At 26.9% G+C, this 23678-nt stretch overlaps 1 protein-coding gene across 1 annotated transcript in view; it reads left to right on the forward strand.

Moving 5' to 3' along the window:
* The window catches only part of LOC107455616 (prolyl 3-hydroxylase 1), a 29571-nt gene extending 7113 nt beyond the window's left edge, over nt 1-22458 (forward strand). The window contains exons 4-12 of the mRNA XM_043048460.3: nt 4076-4201; nt 5594-5730; nt 6756-6848; nt 8816-9055; nt 10396-10491; nt 11712-11862; nt 18847-18961; nt 19822-19894; nt 21484-22458. Of these exons, the coding sequence (XP_042904394.1) occupies nt 4076-4201; nt 5594-5730; nt 6756-6848; nt 8816-9055; nt 10396-10491; nt 11712-11862; nt 18847-18961; nt 19822-19894; nt 21484-21777 (1325 nt within the window). The 3' untranslated portion in view covers nt 21778-22458. The remainder of the gene's footprint in view (nt 1-4075; nt 4202-5593; nt 5731-6755; nt 6849-8815; nt 9056-10395; nt 10492-11711; nt 11863-18846; nt 18962-19821; nt 19895-21483) is intronic.
* Nucleotides 22459-23678: the final 1220 nt, after the last annotated feature.

The raw sequence follows: 23678 nt of genomic DNA on the forward strand, positions 1-23678 counted from the left end.
CGGTTGTCTGATTTTTTCCCAAAAAAGTATACTGTTTAATAATTTAAACCAGAATATTAGTAGTTAAATCTGATTGTAAATATTAAAACTTGATTATCTGTAATAATCAGGGATGAGATTTTTCCGCCTTTTGCTAGAATTCTGTTTTTTTATTTTTTTAATAAAAATGTTTTGTTTTTTACTCACTGTTATTTATTATTTTATTGATTCTTTTTATATTGTTTCTCTATTTCCGATAAGCTAGTTTCATTTCAATTCCATCGTAATTTCTGTTGTTAGATTTATAATTTTTTTTTGCCACTTTTCACATGTTTTTTGTTTTTTTTTTTTAAATATAATATTATGGCGCGCAAATTTTGAAATAGAGTTATCACTTTTTGACACGTTTAAACTCCAAGAAAATAATGAATATCTTTTCTGCCATTTCCAATTTTTTTAATATTTTATATATTTTTTATATGATTTTATTCTGATAAGTATGTATTTCGAATTTAAGGAGTCACTCTTTTACACACTTGCTCATGCACTCAATTCTCATAGATTCTATGATAAATCCACATCGTTTATGGATAATTCTTTCGCGTGGCTCTGCGACTATTTCCCTGTGGTTTTTCCGATATAATTAATACAATGTTATGTCTAGTAAATTTTGATAAGCTGAGATTCCATAATAATTCCATATTGATTTTTTATCACTTTTACAGATTTGCATTTTATGGTTATTACAGTTACTCATCATTTTTCCAGTCATTTTGACATAATTTTTAAAATCCTGATAATTTTAATGTGTTATTACTATGAAAGCGACATATATATATATATATATATATATATATATATATATATATATATATATATATATATATATATATATATATTTCAGATGGTGGAATAATGCCTGAATGTTTTGTCATTCTTCTTGAAAAAATCAAATAAATTTCAAAGTACGGAATTACTAAGATTTGAATAAAAATTCTGTTGCTTGATCGCATGTTCGAGGACATTTAATTTGTTCCCTGTAAGAATTAAAACTATTAATCCAACTTAGGGTCAGTAAGGTCTTTTAAAATATGCCATTTGTTTTACAAACATTTTTTTAAGAAGAAAAAAACCCTCTACTTAAACATTTGCTCATAATAAAGCTTTTCTTTCGACAAATCTGATTGTATAGATTTGTAATATGATATACGATATAAATTGCATTAATTTACTATATATTGTAATATGATATACAATATATTTGTAATATGATATATGATATAAATTGCATTAATTTACTATATATTGTAATATGATATATGATATATTTGTAATATGATATACGATATAAATTGCATTAATTGGCTACATTCTATATTGACAATTTTAAGTAATTTTTTAAATATATTTAATTTGAATATTTTTATAAATAGCACCGAAAATCCTCATGCTTTCTCCTTCCTTACTCTTTCTTTTTAAATATGGATAGTTGGTTGTGTAAAGCTAAGCGCAAATTAGCAGTAGGAATTAAAAATTTGCCATAAGACCCATTGATTTTTCTACCTAAGCTTGAAAAATCACACCATCCAATGTTATTGTGCTTGTAGGGTTATAACAGCTTCTTTCAATCTAACTTTCATCAAAACAAACAACAAATGAATTCTGAAGACTCCTCAAGCTTCTTACGATGCTACCCAAAATATAACAAACTGTGCTATTTTACACAGATATACCCAAATACACTCAAAACATGACAAACCTTACACTTTATTTATCTTGTGATATTAATTTTCTTAAATTTGTGTTAGGCTCACGACCTGGTAGAATTTATAAATTCCAAAAAAACTCTTATAAACGGTAAAATAAAGCGTAAATTTAAACAAATTTCAATAATAACTTCCTAGAATATTAAACCTGTTCACACATCGACTCGTAAGCATAAACATATGCAGACGGATACACCGGAAGTTTTCTGAATTTCTTCCGCTTTTCGGAAACTTCTTATTGTTTACAATCAGTCAACCATCTATCAGGGATGAGATTTTTCCGCTTTTTAACGGATTTCCGCGTTTTTAACTTTTATCTCTTAAATTTCAGCTTTTTTTTAATCAAAAATTCAGATTTTCTAATAATTTCTTTTTTTTTTATAAGTATTCCGCTTTTTCAGAAAATTCACCGATTTTCAAAGAAAAACAGAAAATTCAAACTATATAGCTACCAATCCTTTCTTATTTTTACTTATTTTACCTATTTTGTCCCCTTTTACACGCAGCAGATAAGATTTTCCGAATTTTTTACCCTCCCTCCAGATAGATCCGATTTTCATAGTTCAAACGACGCTGCTTCTGACAAGCCTATTAGAGGTCCCAAGCCTGGAATCTGCTAATATCTCGATTCTTATTCACGCGATTTTGATATCAAACATAGCTTTTCATATTTGCGTGTTGCGATTTGAATATTGTACGTTGCGATTCTTATTTACGAGATTTAAAAATCCAATATTGTGATTCATATTTACGTCTTTTTAAAAACCTATGTAGCGATTCGTATTCACACAAATTTAAAATCCAATATGTTGATTTGCTCATGCGGTTTATAATATCAAACATTGATTTTCGTATTTATACATGATTTTAAAATAAGGCATTGGGATTTGCATTCACGCATTCTAAAAGTTATGCATCATAATTCTTATTTATGCAATCTAAAAATTATGCATCATGATTCGTATTTACGCTATCTAAAAATTATGAATCGTGATTTGTATTTACGCTTTTAAAAATTCTATATCCCAGTTTGTATTTTCTCATTTTCAAAATCGTATATCTAGTTTCATATTCATGTGATTTCAAAATCCATAATTGTTATTCAAATTCACGAAATTTTAAGATCAACTATAGCAATTCTTGTAAGAAGTAAATTTTTTTTTAAATTAGTTACTATAAAGGTGACTGTTTTTCTAACGATGATTATTAGTATATGTAATTGTTACAATATCAGAGAAACTGGAAGGGAATATATTCAAAACTTACATTCTGTGCTTGCAAAGAAGAAAAAATAGGATTTGTCACAAGATGTTTGAGGATGGACTAACGACTAAATATAGCAAACATAAAAGATATAGCAAACAACAGCAATCACTTAAAAAGGGGATTTAATTTTAAAAAAATTTTTTTTGGGGGGGGGGGGGGAAAGAGTTAATTAACTCATCATCAAAATTTTATTTATAATTGCTGTTATTTATGCTATAAAATGCAAAATTCTTATCAAATAAGAAACAATTATCTAAACAGTTGCTGATTGTCATGTAATTTTTCAAACTAAAATAGCAATTTTTGTATGTTAAGGAGTTACTATATATTTGTACTTCACTGTTATTAATATGTTTCAGAGGGCTGTAGTTAGATTAGACTATAATATGAACATAATGATTCGGTCCATTGTTAAAGTTTTTTTTTCCAATATAATTTAAAAAGTAATATTACTGATATATTTGCTATAAATCACATAACAGTTTTTATTAAATGAAATGAAATATTAATGTATATTCTCAGTAGTTTTAATTTGCTAAACCGGGTAGTTTTTCAAGTAGTAATTGTCTCTTTTGTGAACGGAGGAAAAATATAATTTCCAGCTTTATTTTTTCAATTGGTAATTTTTTTTCACTAAATGTTAAGTATCAATGTAATCGTTTTTATAATAATAGATTAGTACACAATTGTATGTCAACACATTATTTATTACCTTAAACTGTCTGGAATTTATTATTAAAGTGTTGCGCTTGCGTAAAATTTACTATCGTGCAAATTCAGCTTTTTTGCCTTTTGGCTAATCTCATCCCTGATCTATACATTTCTTAAGGATGTAAAAATAATAAATGATAAAAAAAAACTATTTATTGCTAGCATATTTTTTTAATTTTATCTCTTTTTTTTCACAAAAATCAAAATGAATTAATAAAAAAAATTTTTCAATTCATAATTCTTTATGTAACTATGTGTTTTAAAAATTATTCATGCTTTATTATTTTGTGATTAGTGATTTATTATTGTTGATTGGTTTTATTAGAATATTAAAACCTATTTTTCTTTCTTAGATCAGTTTACTTATAGCTTACGCTGTAAATTACATTGTCCTGAGAAAATGGCATATATGTATGGACAAAAACTTGAAGATTTATTTGCTAGTCATTATCACTATTTACAATTCAGTTATCATAAAAGTAAGTTAGATTTAAATAGTGTTTTTTTAAAACAAGAGTTTTTATTTTAAGAAAAGGGAAAATTATAATTTTTGCTTTTAAGTAAAAAATAATCTCATTTTTCTCTCATTTGGGTTGTAGCTCATATCTCATACCAATGATTTTGGATTGATTTGAATATAATCATTGTTGTATTATGCAAGACAAATTGTTGCACTTATCCCTTGATAACAAACATCATTTTATTGTGTAATATTAATGCAATTTATTTTATTGTTCATATCAAGTGAAATTCATATTTGGTTGCTTTTGAAAGAACTGGATTTTGCTAACGTTCTTTTTTCATTTGCAAAATCAAACAAAGAAAAAAGTACTTACAACTATTTTAACTGTTAACTTATACAATAACGAAAAGTAAAGTATTAAGAATAAATTATTAGAATCAAAACAAATTTGAAGATGATAAAACTTAATGATGTGTAGATTTTTTCCACTAGTTATTATTCATTTGATAAAAATAGAAAGAGCAAAAAATAATGGCTTTTTAACATTAAACCAACCTTTTTTAAAATAATATCCTTGTTACACTGACAATCTCATTAAATCAGTAAGTATTAAAAATTGTTTGTAAAATTTGCAAGATTAGTATTAAAATCAAGTTGGGCATAATTTTTTTGATTTTTAGAATAATAAAATAAAACATGTCTTGTGTTAATTTTTTTATGCATATTTAATTGATCATTGTTTTTTATGATATTTCTTTTAAATTGCTCTGTATCAATAAATATAGGACATTTGTTTTAAAGCTTGGATATTACCTAACTAAGTTATTTTTCTATATTAGAAATAGGAAAAATAATTTTTGTCTTTTTTTTTTAAACTCTTTTAATTAAATAAGATTTGTGATTTGTTATACCCTGGTTTTTAGCAGATCTTCTCTTTGTTTTATGTTTAGGTCAGTTATGTATTATTTAAATTCCTTTCTTTCTGTTTTTTTTAATTATACTTTTTTTTAAAAAAAATTTGTGTTTCTGAAATTTTATTTGTATGGCTGTTTTGTAGTCACATTTAAACCTGCCTGCTACAGTATTCTGTTATGCTTAAATGATAACTAATCTTAATTCTGTGGATTACTTCTTTTAATTTTTTCAGGATTTATAATCTTAATAGTTTAAAATTATATTTTCCACCAGGAATATGACATAGTTAGTTCTCTATCTTATGCAATTTACAACAACCCACTGAACTAAAATAATTTATAACTGCTGAAAATGTTTGATGATATAATAGGGTGTCTTTTTATACAACAGCCGTGATAGAATATTTTAAAATTATTTTAATTTGTTTTGTTAGTTTATAAACATTAATTACTGTTCCTTAACTTTCAAATTGATTAATTTTTATTGCTTTCAGCAAACAAACAAAAAGAGGCTTGTTCAGCTGTGGCATCCTATCTTCTTTTACACCCAGAAGACGACACAATGATTTCTAATAAAGAATATTATTCAAAATTGCCTGGCGTATCTGAAGAGTGGTTTCACCCTAGAAAAGTAATCTCTTGCATTTTATTTGTCAGAAAAATGACAGCTCCAAAGTTCATTTTATTTGTCACAGCTTAAACTCTCATGTCTCTTATTTTATTTTTTAAAAAAAAAATTGTTAGCAAAAAAACTGTTTTAAACATAAATAGATTTGGCATAATCTTTTAGAAATTTTTCATTACTCTTAAGTACAATTTTTTTTTTCTTTTGTAAAAAGTTTAAAACAATATACAAAAAAAATTGGCTAGTGGAAATGTCAAAGAAAATTGATTTCACACTCTTGCTGTAAGTCTTAAACATATATCTCTAAAATGAGTAATTATCTTATATTTTACATCATTGTTTATTGCAAATTTCTGAAAATATAAAATTAACTTTGACTCTTGCATATCTTTCATGTAAGGTTATGAAATTTTTTATGAATAATCTTTGACACTTAAAAATACACACAATCTCATTTTTGTTTGGAAGCAGTGGGTTCGTTACATTCACAAATAATTGCTTTTTTTTTTTTTTTTGTCTTATGCTAAGCAAAATTGTCGTCTAACGTTTCTCGATATTGAAACCAAGAGATTATTCTCTTAAAAACTAGCTCTAATAATATTTATGACTTTATCTGATTTTTATAAAATAACCCTATTTCCTGTCATTTTGATGAATGAACATCAAGATAAATTTTTGTTAAACACCAAAACTTCCTAGAATTCATTAATTCTTTTATTGGTTGTTTATTATAGAAAACATAGTTGCTTGAATATTTTTTTAAAAAAAAATCAATATTTGATGCATATTAGTAAAATTCAAAAATTTAGCTTTAGCTAATCATTTACATGAATAAAGATTTTACAAGTGAATGTAGATAGCTATTTGCTGAAATCTCTGATCTGTTTGCTTTTGAGCATCATTACCTTCAAATAAATCTTATTAAGTTATTTATGATATTATGATGATAAATCTTATTAAGTTATTATGACTATATATATTTGATATTCTAGAAATTTTTTTTAAACATTTCTGCAAAATTATATTAATAGGAAGCCATACAATTTCATGAACAAAGTACAAGGGAAAAAGATCTGCTAAAAGCTATTGAAAAGGCTTTTCAGTTTGACGGCAGTACATCTCAGGTACTAATCTATTTTCTACTTTTAAAAAACATGCATTGCTTTTTACTTTGAAATATTTTAATTTACTGTAATTCAGCAAGACATATTGTTAGATCAAATTTATTCATAATCTTCTCATTGTTTTCACACAAAAAATTCTTACTCTATAATCATAATTCATGCACTTTTTATGAATGGGAACATATATCATTACAGTAATTATTGGGTAATTATAATAAATGTGTAGGTAAAATATAAAATACTAGTGTTAGAAATTTTTTTTATTTTGTAGTAGTAGTAGTAACAGTACTTCATTTGCCTCACACTAGAGCTGTACAATGGGCTCTTTTTTTCTCTTTTTTTTGTATGTAAAATTAATATACTTGTATTAAGTGTTTTATGTTGTGCAATCATGAAAAGTTTTTATGATTTTCAAAACAAAGTGATTAAGTTGTAATTTGAAATATAGAGTTTTATCATAGTTATATGCTTGAATAATATTTATTAAATTTGGAAAAAAAATTATCAACAGTGATTTTCTTTTTCATTATTATTTTTAAACTTAGACTGGTTTGTAAGTTCTTTTTTCCAAATATCTTCAAAAACAAAATTACATGTTACTACAAACATGTAATTTTGTTAAAAAAATGCAACTATTCTTGTTGGAAGTGTGTTGGCTTAGTTTTAATGACAAGTAAATTTGCGCAATCTAAAAAAAAAATTTTTTTAATTTTTTTAACATTTTGATAAACATATTCTTCCTAATTGCTTTTTTGTCACTGACAAAGTGCAGTTTTAAATTAATATGCCCTATGTTTGTGTTACTTGCAATGACTTTTTATTATGATTAAAAAATTTAATTGATTTTCCTTCATTCTCTTAATAAATAATTTGACAGTTTTGTCTAAGTTATATTGTTAAAAACTTATACTACAAAAACATACTTATTCTATCAAATTTTTCTGTTAAATTATTTTCTGTAATGTTGATTTATTATATTCTGAGCAGGGCTCGAAAAAACTCCGAGGACGGCTTGCCCAACAATGTACCTGTCCTCCTTTGAAACTAACCCGTAGGTTCTAAATAAATAAAAATATAATTTTCTCTTATTTGTTACAAACATTTATTATAATTTTCTCTTATTTATTACAAACATTTATATAAATTGCACAATGAATTAGTAGTTACTTGGATTACATTATACATTAATAAGCGAAATACTAGGTTAATAATAGTAACCTCGTATTTCTTTATGACATAATTTATTTATTTTATTAAATAATTTAAATGGCAAAGGTCAAGTTATCTGGAATGTCAATTTATCTGAGGTAACTGCGTTTTTTAAATGAATCAAATATGACGTTTGCCAGTTCTACAATCAAGCCAATGATTTACAGAGGTTTCTGGACGGAAATCTGAAAGGGGTTTTCCATTTAGGTAGATGTTCATAATTACGTTTAACGCTTCTTGTTTAAGACCAGTAAATAATGTGTTTTTTTTTTTTTTGTAAGTTCATTGCTGAAAAACCCCTTTCAACCACTGCAGTACTCCCAGACAGAGAAAACATCAATTCTAATAACAAGAATTGAAAATTTATCATGAAAATTAACAGGAAAATGGCCGTCCGCGCGGACATCGTATTCGAGAAATTCATTGTCCGCGGGGAATTTTTGACCGCCGAAGGCCGGTGGTTTTTCGAACCCTGATTCTGAGTGATAAGTAATCCTGACAACAAATTCATTGTCTTCTCATTTGGCATAAGAGGCTTTGAAGGTTTCTTATTGTTTCATAAATGTAAGAAAATACCATTTTATAATTTATCAACAATTTGTTCTAACATTCAATGAAGGAACATTTTTATTTTTTTAAGATTTACTTTAAATGACTAGATAACACAAAGATTAGGCTTTCCTCAAGATGCGGTTTGGACTATTTAATACATTTTCTTGTTAAAAACAAATTTTAAATTTATTGATATTTAACTACAGGAAGCATCCCAGATTTTAACTCCACCTCCTAAATCATCTTCCCCTGCAGTGTCCAGTTTCAACAAACCTTTATTGGGTAAAGCAACAGAAAAATTATCACAATCTGAAATTAATCATTGGCTGAAGGAATCAAAAATTTCACCTTTCATGAATGAGAAAGATCTTAAAGGAACTAACAGAGTCGCTTTCTCAGGATTTGCCACACAGAAAGAGTGCCAGCAGTTAATGGATTTGGCTATGGTAATTAGGATTTGTGTTATTTTTATGTATTACATGGAATTTTGCCTGAAACTTTTTTTATTACTGTTATACAGTGTTGGTTGGAGAGAGAGAAAGTGGGATTTATTTTTGTCTCTTTTTATATTTATTGTAAAACGATGAGGCATCTCTGTAAAATTAATTTTTGCACACAGTTAAAGGTGTATTTGTCTTTTAAAAGTTTTTTTTTCATTAAATAACATAGAAAACATCAGAATGCTTTTCAGAAACACAATCAAATACTATCTCCAAAATGAATTTGATGCTAAGACTTTAAAGGTGGAATTTATTTATTTTTATTGTTATCATCAGCTTAGTAGTTTTCTTCATACTTTTGCTTAAGCTAGATTAGCTTTCCTAAGCTGATCTGGTTCTTAAATTAGCAGCTCCTGCGATTTTAAAATCAGTCTCTACCAGAGGCATAGCTAGGTTTTACAGCGCCAGGGGACAAACTCTTTTCTTTTCCTTGGCCCCCCTTCTGTATGGTGTAGAACTTAAGTGGCTTTTCAGAATCACTTAAAGTTTTAGATGAGGTAAATCCTCATTTGGTATTTTTTTTAAAATTTTACTTTGAATTAAGTTTTTAATTTTGCATAGTGATAATTAAGTAACTTCATAAATTTTTATTTGATTCAGCTTAAAATTTAAATGTGTATGTTACTAATGTAGTTTCTATTAAAATTAGATTTGGTTGCATTTATTGTTTTTTATTGAGTAATAAGTATTTTTCATTCAACTTATTGTCAGTTTATTAAAAATAATAATAAAAACCTATGTGTAAAATTAACTACAATATAAATAGATATCTTATTCAATTTTTAGGCAAAGCAAATAAAAATTTGAAGATGTTATGAGGCCCACAATCAACAAATGAAGCAGGGATTATTTAAAATAGAAAAGAATTTTACTCTAGAATATTTTATTATTAATTATTCTTCATAGATTTGTCTCTCCTCTAAAACTGGTGCCCAGAAGCCCACCACTAGCTATGTCACTGCTCTCTACATTAAATGTGTAGACTTATGCTAAACCGTGTCTATAATGACTTATTTTTAAAAAGTTTAAATATGATAAAAATACTACTATAAGGTCAAACAAAATTTATTTTATTATAGTTCATACATAAAATTTATCTTAACTTTTTTCATCTCTTTTCATAAAGTAAATTTCAAGGAGTTTACTTCACAAAAAAAAAAAAAATACTAGTGAAATAATAGTTTGTTTGTAACGTTAAATAAATAGATTAAATATGTGTTTTATTTAAGAGTATGTTGATCACATGTTTTTCTCTGTACAAAAAATTATAAACATGTTTTTCCCAGGATGGTGGAGTGTATGGTGATGGTTATAATGGAAAACAGTCTCCTCATACAGAATTTGAAATGTTTGAAGGTTTGACAGTGACAAGAGCAGCAACAGTAAGTTAATTCAATAAATTATTCTTTTTTTTTTTTCTATATTAACTGAACTGAATTAAAACTTTGCAATCTTCAACTTTAAACTTTGGTATTAAATTGGAAATGTTTTACATTTTTACTTCATAATAAATATGCTCATTTCTCAACTGGTAAAAATCTGTAACAATGTGATAAAAAAAGCATTTAATAATATGCTGTGTCAAAATAATGCAATTATCAAAAATTTCTTTAAGAATTTTAGATGGGACATTATTCTAATATCACCTGTTCACAAGATATTCCCATTGGGTCGTTCTTACCACGCACCCCCGTAGCAGAACTAACAGGGGTTTTTTGTCGGCACATTTCTTATTGCCTTGCAAACGAAATAAATCTAACTTTTTTTTAAAAAAAATTATACACAATAAGGTTAAAGTTTAAAGAGCAATCTCCTTTATATTATTCCTGTTTTTTTGTCACAATGTAGTTTTTGTTAAAAGGTTAATTGGTATATTTTGTACAAAATATTGTAAGAGTGGGATGCAACCTCGAAAAAGTTTTGTAGACTTTCTTCACATTCTGTTTTAGTTTGAAACCTTGTTTGAAATGTGTTACAGTTGTAGAATCAAGTTTTGGAATGTTTTCAACTTTATTTACTTAATCTTGTGTTTAGTTAACGTTTAATTTAAATTTTATTTTAATAAACTAAAAATAATTAAAATTAAGAACTTTTAAGTCAAATTAATAAATTTCAAACCAATTATATTAATTAATTTTAAGTATTTTTTTTATTTCGTTATATATTGTCATATTAGACATTCTTGCCTCAGCACAAACAAAAAAAAAATTATCGAAAACAAAATTTACTAAAGTATGATCAACCTGGATTTGTGTATATTTTGGTTATATTATTATCCCCTTATTTGTTTAATGAATTGTTTCTTTTACAAATCCGTTACATAGCAAATTTATTTTCATATGTAGTAAATTGTGCTAGTTTGTTGCAATTTCACTTTTAATGTCATTCAGAAAATACACACAAAATGTATCTTCATAAAAATATTTAAATCAATTTTCTACTGTGCATTATAATATAAAGCATCTTCCTGAATCATAATTTTGTTTTAATCATGTTTCTAAAAATGTGTTGTTTAGTTAAATTAGTATTTTGCTATAATTCATATTTTAATTGATAATAATTATTCATCATTACACTTGTGTATTTTTCCTATGCTGTGTAGCTAGCTAATAGAGGTGTTTTAAATCCAGAAGCTGCTGAGTTGTACTTAAATATAAGTGAAAAAGCTCGTCTTGCAGTTGAAAAGTATTTTAAATTGGAATCTGAGCTATTTTTTGCATATACTCATCTTGTTTGCAGAACTGCTTTACCTGGTAAGTGATATATTTTCATTCTTATTTCGGTACTTTGTTATTAATTGATTGTTTGAATGGTTGTTAAATTTAACATTGAAAGAAGTTCATTCAAATTTTATTTACTACAAATTTTAATTATTTCTTTTCTGCTATAGAATGTTTACTTTTCTTTTTTTTATTAGCATAATTTTTTTGGCTTTTTTATTTAAATCCTTTGTTTTAAAAAACAACTAAGAATATTTAAATTGCACACACATCTAATTTGAGGTACAAACTGTATAGAATATTTTGTACAGTGAATCTCAATTTAGTTTGAAAGCATGATCCTGGAAATGACCTGTTCTCAGAAAAAACTTGGAATATACCACCAGATCGCTGCATTGCCTATGAAATTGTATGCATAACCTAACAATTAATTATTTAGTTTCAGCTTGCTATTTATTTTACTACTTCATGAGTGGTTCAAAGTGTAGTTCTTTAGGTGGTATATGTAAAGAAAAAAAGGAGGTGGAGTGACTATGAGCCAATTAAAACAAAAATGGCATAAGTTAAGGTATAGAAATCATGGGAATTTGGGATTTAGTTTAACTCAGAATTCATAACCAAGACCAAAGAATACAATCCTGAGGGATATGCAGGTGAAAATCATAAGTAAAAATAGCAACAAAAATAAAAATAAATAATAAAATCAAATATCTGTATAAGAAAGCACAGATAGGGATTGTCACAATCTGTAGCTTTTGGATAGCCACAATCCAGAAGATTTCTAAATCCTGCACAGATGTTCATGCATATGTAGTCCAGGACTTAGTCTTTATTTCATTTCTAAATTACGAATCATTAGTGTTTACACCTTTAAAAAATGGTGTATAGTATTCGTTTTAAGGATTTGTACTGAAACGGGTCATCTCCATGTTCTAATTATTATCTCTTTTGTAAAATTAGTTTTGATGGAGATGACTGGTTTTTGAACTCATTGATTTATAATGCATTGATATATATAAAGAGCTGAGTGAATGATATATCTAAGCAATAAGTGAATAATGTCATAATAGTGAATGTGTGTAAATAAGCTACAAAGTTTTTGTGTTGACTATAAAAAATGAAAATTATGCTTTGCATTTATTTCTTGCCATCAAACTTTAATTGGCAAAATTCATTGTTACATAATAAAAATAATACAATGTAATGACGTAAATTATTGTTGTAAATCGAACACTGTTATGCATAATAATGGATGATTGAGATAAAAAAAAATGAGTTGAGGGCGTTAATGGTTTGGGAATTTATATTGGTGAGAACTTATATTGGAATAGATAGAAATTGTATTTGCATGTTGGATTAAGATATTAAACATTCACTCGTTGAATGGAGAAAAACAATGATCAATTTTAACATAAATATCAAGGAAACAAAATTAAGGCCGGAAATAGGATAAAAAGTAATTAAATTAAGGGGGATGTGATCGTTTATAAAAAGTGGTAAAGCAAAACTGTCATGCGATAACAATAATCCAATAGGTTCAATGGTCACACAGTGTGAGGCTAACTTAAAACAGATTGGTATCACCAAATTTGGAATATGTTGGATACAAAAAAAATATTAACAAAAAATATAGATTTATGATAATAAGACAGTGACTTGTATATCCAGATACAAGCATAGCATTTATCTTAATCACTAATCAGGGGTCTGTGTAGGTTTTTCTGAGAGGTACCTATTTTGTGAAAATTAAAAATTATATTAAAAAATAAACACAGAAATATGGTAAAAATATGAATTTATTGTTTCTTACGGGATACAAAAATAAAATTTTAAGAAAAAGTATTTTTCCTAAAGTTGAATTTATGAAGGTACCGCTAAATGGTAGTAAATTTGGCCTGGACAGACCCCTGCTAATGTTTCCAAATAAAAACAAATATCGTTTTTTATGGGATTCAAAAATAAAATTTTAAGAAAAAGTATTTTGTAAAACTACCGTTTTTCCTAAAATTGAATTTGTGAAGGTACTGCTAAACAGTAGTAAATTTGGCCTGGACAGACCCCTGATAATGTTTCCAAATAAAAACAAATATGTACTGCAAAACAAAAGATGTACTCATCGCATACAGGAGACATTGAAGAAAAGGAATCTACCAAAATAATAAAACATGTTTGATTCAACACAATTTTCCTTAATTTTATTCCTTTATATCACACACAGACAAAATGTGTATAAAACACTCACAAAACAGGAAATCGAACATGAAGTTAGAAAGCATTTCAACAAATGCCTTAAATCTTTCAAGAAATGGATGACAGTTAAAGAAGTTTTTGAAATTTTATAAAGGTTTGCATTTAAATGTAATACATTATAAGAGATACAAGAGAGAGATAAATTAAATTGGTGATAAGAAGATAAATACAGAGGGAACGCTTTAATTGATGGGATCTTAAACATTAAAGAAAATTTTTAAGTTATAAAGAGGTAGATATAAAAGACATTGAAATTACAAAAAGATAAAGCTCTTAAGAATTTGTAAAAAAAAATAATTAATTCCTTCAATAGGGTCAAAAGTCATAATCTCTGAGAGAGAAAGACAGGAGGTATCCTTGTTGCAGGAATGAGATTTATCCGCTTTTTAGCGGATTTCCGCCTTTTTCGCTTTTGTCTCTCGAATTTCAGACTTTTTATTAAAAGCTCGGATTTTCTAAGTTTCAGTTTTTTTAATTAATATTCCGGTTTTTTCTGAAAATTCAGCCATTGAAATAATATAATTATGTTTATTTCCTCCGATTTGATATATACACATCATATATCGAAAGATGTATAGAAAATTCAAACTTCGTAGCTGCCAACCCTTTCGCATATCTACTCAATTTAGTTATTAGCTTCTAGAAGCAAAAAGAAAGATTTTCCTCATTTTTACCCGTCCGCTAGATAGCTCGTATTTTCGTACTTCTGACGTCGCTGCATTTTAATATCAAACATCGTTTTTCATATTTACCTGATTTAAAAGTTGCGCGTTGCGATTCATATTCTCGCGATTTCTATATCGTTCATTGCAATTCTTCGTTACGAGATTTAAAAATCCAATATCGCGATTTGTATACAGGCGTTTTTAAAATTCTATGTAGCGATTTCGTATTCGTGCGAGTTTATTCAATGTCGTGATTCATTTTTGCAGTTGTAATATCCAACTTCTATTTTCGTATTTACACTTGAAAATTAGGCTTTGGATATGTATTAACGCCACTTAGAAATTATATATTGTAATTCGTATTTACGCGATCTGAAAGTTACGCATCATGATTTGTATTTTCACATTTTTGAAATTTAATATCGAGTTTCATTCACTTATTTCAATATCGTGATTTATATTCACACGATTTTAAAATCCGTTATTGCGCGATTCTTGTAAAAAGCAAGTTTTTTTTTCTTTGAATTAGTTACTATAAATGTAGCAGTTTTTCTATCGGCGGTTATTGCTATATATAGGCATTACAACATCAGCAAAACTGGATGAGAATATGTTACTGATATTTTTGCTATAAATCACGTAAGATGTATGTACTCGTGTGAAAATTCAGCTTTCTTGCCTTTTGACCAATCTCATCCCTGTTGTTGTAAAAAGCAAGAATGTGAGTCAGAGTGTGAATGTGTTACGATTAGGACTGGGCGGTATTAGAAAATATATATCGTGATGCATCGTCAGTTTTGCATCGCGATATAACGATGTATCGTGATATAGTATTTTTGAATTTCATTTATTTGAAGGCACAGAAAGTCAGATTTCTATCAAAACTTCATACTCAGATTGATTTAAATCAATTTATAAATTTGAAGATATATATGTTTTGCTTAAGAAAGATACTAAATAAATTGACTACAGTGTACAAATCTTACTTAAAATATTTATTGAAATGTTTGTTTAGAAATTCATAATACGCGTAAAACAAAGAGTTAAAAACTTTTTTTAAAGCGTTTTTTACAAATTGATATTTTCTTGTACTATTATGCATAAATAATTACATAATTATTAAGTTCGATCGTAATGTTCAATTTCTAAATGAAACGTTAAAAATTATTTATATGCTGAAAACAAAGTGCTAAATAAATTTTAGAAAAAAAAACGCTTTTAAAACACTATTTTTTATTATTATCATTTGAGTTATTATAGTTCTATTATTGTTCATTTACGTCACACTAGAGCTGCACAATGGGCTATTGGCGACGGTCTGGGAAACATCCCTGAGGATGATCCGAAGACATGCCATCACAATTTTGATCCTCTGCAGATGGGATGGCACCCCCGCTTCGGTAGCTCGATGACCTGCACGCGAAGTCGAGCACTTTACGTTAGAACAGTTTAATGAGGACCAATACCGCACACCCTCGGTCCCTACTCGTACTGATCCAAGTGGTCACTCACCCGCACACTGACCGCAGCCACTGATGCCTGACTTCGGTGATCTGCAGGGAACCGTGTCTTAACGATCAGTTCACTACGGGACCTTATCATTTCAGATAAATAATTAAATTAAATTAAATAATGACCGAATTATGAACGAAAAACAAAGTAAGATTTAATTTCGTAAAAATAAAAAAAATTTAATCTTCGATAATATATTTAACTAATTAACAAATAATATGAAAAGAATATTTTTAAAAAAAAATTATTATACTCTCTAATAAAACAAAGTGCTAAATGATTTTAAAAAATGAATAAAATATGCAAACCTTTCAAATTTTTTTGTATAAACAAAGTTGATTGACTTATGTCCAAATCCGAATGACAAAAATAAATTTTGTTTTAACTTTATTTCTAAAAATAAAAACAAGATTTATAAATTTAAAATCAGTAATAAAAACTCATTTAATTATTAGAAGTTTCATCCAAAAAGTTTTTAATAAATTAAAAGAAAGTAAAAAAATAACCTAACAAATTCAATTCTTTATGGGCGCCTAAATTAGATTGCCAATAATTTTCACATTTAAAAATAAAAAGACGTTTTTTTAAAATCGTTTATCTCGTTTTTTTAAATCGTTTTAAATCGTTTAAAGACGTTTATCTAATTAATGAAGAAACTCTTCTTTATATATTCTTTTCAATAATAGATTGCCTTCAGAACAAGGTAGCATCGGCGAATCCCACTGAAAATAATCTACAAGAAAAGTCTCGACAAAGAAGAAAAAAACTAAGAGGTGCGAAAAGGAACATGCGATATAACGATATGTGTTCTCAAAACTCTGATTCTGATTCTTCAGCTCACCAATCAAGGCCATTTCAACATAACGAAACGAACATCGTCTTCCACAGCGCGAGTCGACATCGGAACTTAAGAGAAGAGTCTTATATCGTTATCTTATATCCTTGCGTGTCTTATATCGCTATATCGTTTTGCACTCGTTGTCTTTACTCGACGGCTTAAATCAGATTTCTGATGCATCGCCTTGAATGAAAGTCGCTGTATCGTCTTGCAGATATATGCGTTAAATCGATATGTCTCGATACATCGATTCATAGCCCAGTCCTAGTTACGATATTCAGAACAATTCGTTGGTTCCGAAGAATCCTGACAAGCGATAACCTACTAAAATTGAAGGAAAAAAGAGTTTGAGAAGAGTACAATTAAGATTGCCTAAGTAAGACCCCCAAAAATAAATTAATAAAAAATGTGCCTACAAGTGGTGATCTTGTGAAAAATGAAGTCATAAAATACTTTCAATAACATCATCTTCCAAAAAAAGGCAAAACACCTACAGAAAGGAAAAAAGGGTATCTCTCAACACTGGAAGTGCAATCACCACTGACCAGCAATGAAGAGTGAACAGAATGGTAAGATTCTTTTTGAAAAGAAAAGTGAAATTTTTGCCAGACAAAAATATATTTGATTTATTTAACTAGAGAAAAAAATCTCTTAATTTAAGAAAAATCACTTAAATTTTTTGAATACTCAAGCTGTTATAAAATTAAAAATAAATGAAGGTTTTAAAAAAAATTAAAGGAAAAGATTTAAATAAAGGACTAATTGTAACATTACACAAAGTCTAACTGTGACATCTATGAGGCCAGAACAATCATATAAACTTTTCTTCTCATATTTGTCTTTCTAATCAGACTTTTCACTTTTTTTTTTTTTTTTTTTTTTTTTTTTTTTTTTTTTTTTTTTTTTTGCTGTCAAAAGAGAGGTTTTCCAAAATTACTCTTCAAATTTTTATTGTGAAATACCTTAATTTATTCTTTCATTCTGAAAACGCTGTCTTACACTGTTAATTAATACGTTTTTTTTTTTTTTTTTTTTTTTTTTTTTTTTTTTTTTTTTTTTTTATACTAGGATTTGCAAAATTGAAAAAAGTGGGCAAAATAAGTTACACTTTTAGTCGAACTTATTAGATCAGAATATCAAAATTTTTTCAAGAATGTCCCCTAAATCGTCCTTTCAATATTTTCTTCACTTAATTTTTTTTCTTCTGTTTCTCACAAAAGAATTCTCAACAAAAGATAATTGTTAATGATTATTAAATTTAAAAAAGGATTAAAATATGTTCTAACTTTTAGATGAACAAATTTTAACATGTCAAATTATATATTTTTATATTGGAAAATAGAAGTTGGCTTAATGGTTTCCTAGAAAAAAAAGTTTTAAAAACTCATTATTTTTATTAAAAGGTTATGTTATTGATAAACAGCAAAGTCTTACTATCAATTCCAGAGATATTGCACAAACTGCCAATAAATAATATAAAAAACACTGTAAAACCAGAAGTTTCCATGACTTTCTTAACTTTTGGCACTTTATTTTCTAGCCTGTATTTTTTTTATAATTAGCATGGAAATGACGTAATCTATTGATTAATTAGCATGTTCAGAATAAATCTGAACAACAAATATTATACCCAAGTGTTTGAAAATTCAATCATTTAACTTTTTTATATCACTATCATGACTCTGTCGATCGCATTTCAAAATTAAAATTGTGACTAATGTGTAAAAAAAAAAAATTTCTTCTTAAAAATAGACTCTCCTGAGTCCAGGGATGATCTGAGTCATCCTATCCATGCTGATAATTGTGTTTTGATGCCAAATGGCAATTGCCTCAAAGATAAACCTGCCTACACATGGAGAGACTACAGGTTAGTATTTCATTTCCCCCTTGTTTGCTCAATCACTGGTTATGATCTCTTAATTCCTCACTGTGTAATTTATAAATTATAATAACTTGATGCAATTTGATTGCTTGAATTATTATTTTTATTTGTCTCAATTAATTTTTAAAATATTTCAATTATAGAAATTGGATTTGAATGATTTTTATTTACTAGAAATAATCACATAAAATATAATTCACTAATTTGATAAATTCTATGGAGGTGAGAGGAAGAAAACTGTACTTTAATTTCAGGCATAACTTAGAGACAAAATAATCACAAGAAAAAAAAATTTTTTTTTGAACTGCTTAAAGAATTTATTGTACTGTTTAATGTATATTTATTTATTCACATTTTCTTTTTCCAGCATACAAGTAAGTACAACTGTCTAAAATTGTTATTATATTTATATATATATTTTTTTTGTTCTGAACTTTTATTATTCATATTGCATTATTTATTTTAAATTTCTTAATGAGCTCCTATATTTTTGTTAGGTATATTTTAATGAAGATATTGACTTATTTTCATTGTGGCTTATTGACTGACATAATTATTGCCTTATTCTCAGTTGTGGAATAAAGTGGTTAAGAAAAATATAGATATTTCAGATTTTTTGCTTCAGAAATTGTTTACTTTAACATTTTGTTCTTAAATGTTTTAATGGATGTTTGCGTTTTTTTTGTTTTTGTTTTTTTTGTTTCAGTTCTTGATTAAAAAAAATGTCATAATTATCAAATTGTTCTTAACTTGTATCCTGAATTGTGAAATTAAGTATTTTTAAAGGAAGATATTATTTTTGTTTTGTTCGCTTCATAAGTATGCAATCCTTTGTTTCTTTGCAGCTCAATTGTTTATCTAAATGATGACTTTGAAGGGGGTGAGTTTGTTTTTGCTAAAGACAAGAAAACTATACAGGTATTTATTGTACGCATATTAACTTTTTTGATTAACTATTTTTTGTAAAAGAAAATTTTATTTTACTGGTAACCCAATTTTAAGTGCGGACTCTGCAATAGAATCAGTGTAAATAATGAAATATCACTTATTCTACCAGGTAAAAACGTTCTTCTAAGTTAGAATTACTATTTTAATTTATCTATAAGTCCTTTAGCTATAAAAATATAAGTATTCTAAGGATGTTATTCACACAGAGAAAAAAATAGTGGCAAAAACATTCTAATTTATAACTTGTTATCAAGAGTAAAATTGCATTGCTTACTAGCAATTCCTATAAGTTCCCATCTGAAATAATAATTTACATTTTTCGGAGTTAGGGTATTATGTTTTAACAGACATGGTGGTAAGAAATTTTTTACTCTGACCAATCGTTTTACTACCAATTTTTCTCTTCTCCAGGGAAGTTAAGCCTTGAGTAAAAGGTTATTAGTTGTTTAAATAAGAATAAGTGAACTTAAACTCCCATTCACTTTTGTTCAAATAAACAAAACCTTAACAATTCGATTTTTTTATATAGTATCATGAATTTTCGTAAACTCCTGCTGCATCATTATCAAAATTTCTTATTATTCTTTTCTTAAACTTTTTAAATGAGTTTTTATCATTTCAAACCAGTTTACAAATAGTATGTTATGCAGGAAATACTGCTGTGCGATTGAATAAAACAGTGCAAATGCTTCATGAAATTGTTGCACTTATGTTTTTTTTTAATTGCACATCATAATATGCTGTTTATCAAAATATTTCTATTCTATAGCGCCCTGTTGTATAATTAAAGTAGGTATAACTTAAGAAATTTTTTTTTACATTATTGCTTAAAACATTTCTTTCATTTTGTGCAACTTGTTTATTTTCAACATATTTCCTATTGCTTAATGATTTAAATTCTCATTTTATAACATTTCTTTTAAATGAAAAAAAAATGATGTACTTAATCTATGTTTGAGTTAGTTTGCCGACTTGGAGCTTTTGGATCCTGCTACAAAGTGATCCGGTGATACAGTTTAAAAATAATTTGAATCTGAAGAGAAGAGTTGAGATATTCCATTCCTCTCTTTTTGTTATAAGCAAGCATTTTTGTGTCGAATTAAAATGTTTTGAAAACTTAAACTTTTAACTTTTTGCTTGCAAAATTTGTTCATGCTACTTTGACAGTATTTTTTTGTTGTTACTCTTTTTTCTCAAAATAAATATTTATAAGCAATATACATTTAGAAATTAAGATTTTGAATAGTGCATTTTAAGCAGAACAATCAAACTAGGAATATTCCCTAAACTTCTGAAAATCGTGAATTAAATTCTTTAAGATTTTAACTTTTTTTTAGTGTTATTTGGTTTTTCAGTAGAATTGTTTAAAATATTGTTAAAAGAATTATTATTAATTAAAGATTAATTATGTGAAAACTGTACAAGAAGGTGACCATCAAATGATTGTTTACTTTTCAAAAATTAAAAGCAAGCTCTCTGTCGCAGACCAGACATATTATTGTTACACGATTATTGTGAATAATGAGTAATTATTGAATTAAATGATCTCATCATTATAGGCTGTACTTAAACCCAAATGTGGCTTGATGGTTGGGTTTTCTGCTGGTGCTGAAAACCTACATGGTGTAAAAGCTGTTAAGAAAGGAAAGAGGTGTGCGCTGGCTATGTGGTACACTCTTGATGCAAACCAGCGTGAAAAAGAGAGAGATTTTGCGAATTCTATATTAAATGGTCTGTCACATAAAAAAAAGCTCTCATCCCAAGTTACGACCGCTGAAAGTTTTGAAAAAGCCACTCTCCAAAAGTTTGCTCTCCTTCACAAGAAACATGAACTTTTCCACTCAGAATTATAGAAGTTTAAGTTCATTTATTATTAAATTTTTGTTTTTATTTTGACAATAGTGTTTAACGAGTTTTTATTGAAAGTACAAAGTTGTTAATCTATTTTATACTTTATAAGAAAAAATTGCAGGTTTTGATGCAAAGCATTTATATATACTTGTGATATATAACCATGAAAATAACCATAAGTCTTCATTTTAAATGTATAAATCAGAAATAGTTTCTTAAATTTTGTGTGATTTTTCTCATTATATAATGCTACTGATTAGTTTTAATTAAAATCTTCTGTGAGGAAAAATCAATCACAATATTTTGAAGACCCTTGTTTTCTGAGTCAGGTGAAAAACTAAACTTTACTCTTCTATTCCAAACATTGTTTGGCAAGTATTGCTGTAGTATCAGTGGAAACAATAACATTTTAATATCATAATTGCTGGTCCTTTTCCCTAGCATTTCCAGAATTTTCATCATGTAAGCTGATGAAACAACATCAATGAGATTCCATATTATTAAAATAAAATATTAAATAAATTATTTCGAATTTAACTTTTTATCAGAATTTTGAATCATCGTAATCAGTTAGCTATAAATAGTTATTGTTTTCCACAATAAAAAAAAATACTATGACCCTATATTTAAAATAAAACACATAACTAATAAAATAGCTTGTTTGTATAAGTGTCCTAACTCTGAACACATGATATAAATATTTAAGGATATTTTAGTCTCTCATTTAAAGTTTTATCTATATACTTTTTATGTTTTAGATACACCATTACATCATGTTAATGCAAATTTAAAATTTTTTTTGAATGTCAAAATATGCCCAGAAAATAAGTATGCCATCTGATTACATTGATTTTTCTTGTCTTGTATTATTGTACAAGGTGTCTGTTTTCATATGCATATTATTAACTATATTTTTCTCAATCGATAAACTTATTACAAAGTTACAGAGTTGACCATTGGCAGCTTGAAGCTCAAATTTGGGTAGGCTGTTCACTGATGTTTATAAAATAAAATCACTACTCTTATTTATTATATTAGACTTTTCTAGAATCTTATCTTTTGCTGGAATAGTAGCAATTATTTACTTATTTTATTCTAAATAATCACATAGGATATCATGCTTGTCTGTATAAGAATTTTAAAAAAAATGTCTTTGAAGAATATTTTATTTAAACTATATTTAAAAATAAACTAAGAAACCTAATGATAATTTCTTTTTTTGATGATTATAAATGTAGGAAAGTTTGTTTTTAATCTCTTGAGATTTGAAGGTTGTGAAATCATGTTCTTATTTAGAAACATGTAGATTAGTACAATTTTTAAGTACAAAGTTTTTTTAAGCTTATTTTTTGTATATATCCTGTGCTATAGTTATTAAATTACTCCCTGTGATAAAATTAATTCATATTTAAATAATAAAATTTTATTATCAATGCTATATTTTAAAAAACTACAGTGCAGTCACTTTTGATGGAAATGTAAGAACTGTGACAATCTATCGGTTTTAACCGGAGCAAATTTAACCGAAATTGTCAACTAAAATATAACCTTTCATGTACAAAAATGAATTAAAAAGTTTTTAAAGGTAATTTCCTTTTCACAGTTTTTTATTTACACTAATCGAATAAACGCTTGAGATTATTATTATTATTTTTTTTAATAAATTACTTTTATTTTGTCCCAATATGCACGGCGCAAAATTCTGTATCACTAACACTTACTTATTGCACAAAAGTTTGAAATTTCTCAGTAAACTCTGTTTTCAACTGTAGATTGCAGTGCTTTATTTATTTCTTCCCTCGTCATTCTGTTTTTTACTAACATTTGAATATAAACATACACTAAACAGGTGTGCAATAGCGGGTATTTAATCTATTAATGATTTGCATTGTAATTGTGTGTT

This window comes from Parasteatoda tepidariorum, chromosome 1, assembly GCF_982258835.1.
Source record: "Parasteatoda tepidariorum strain Cologne lab strain chromosome 1, Ptep-v5.0, whole genome shotgun sequence".
NCBI classification, from domain to species: Eukaryota; Metazoa; Arthropoda; class Arachnida; order Araneae; family Theridiidae; genus Parasteatoda; species Parasteatoda tepidariorum.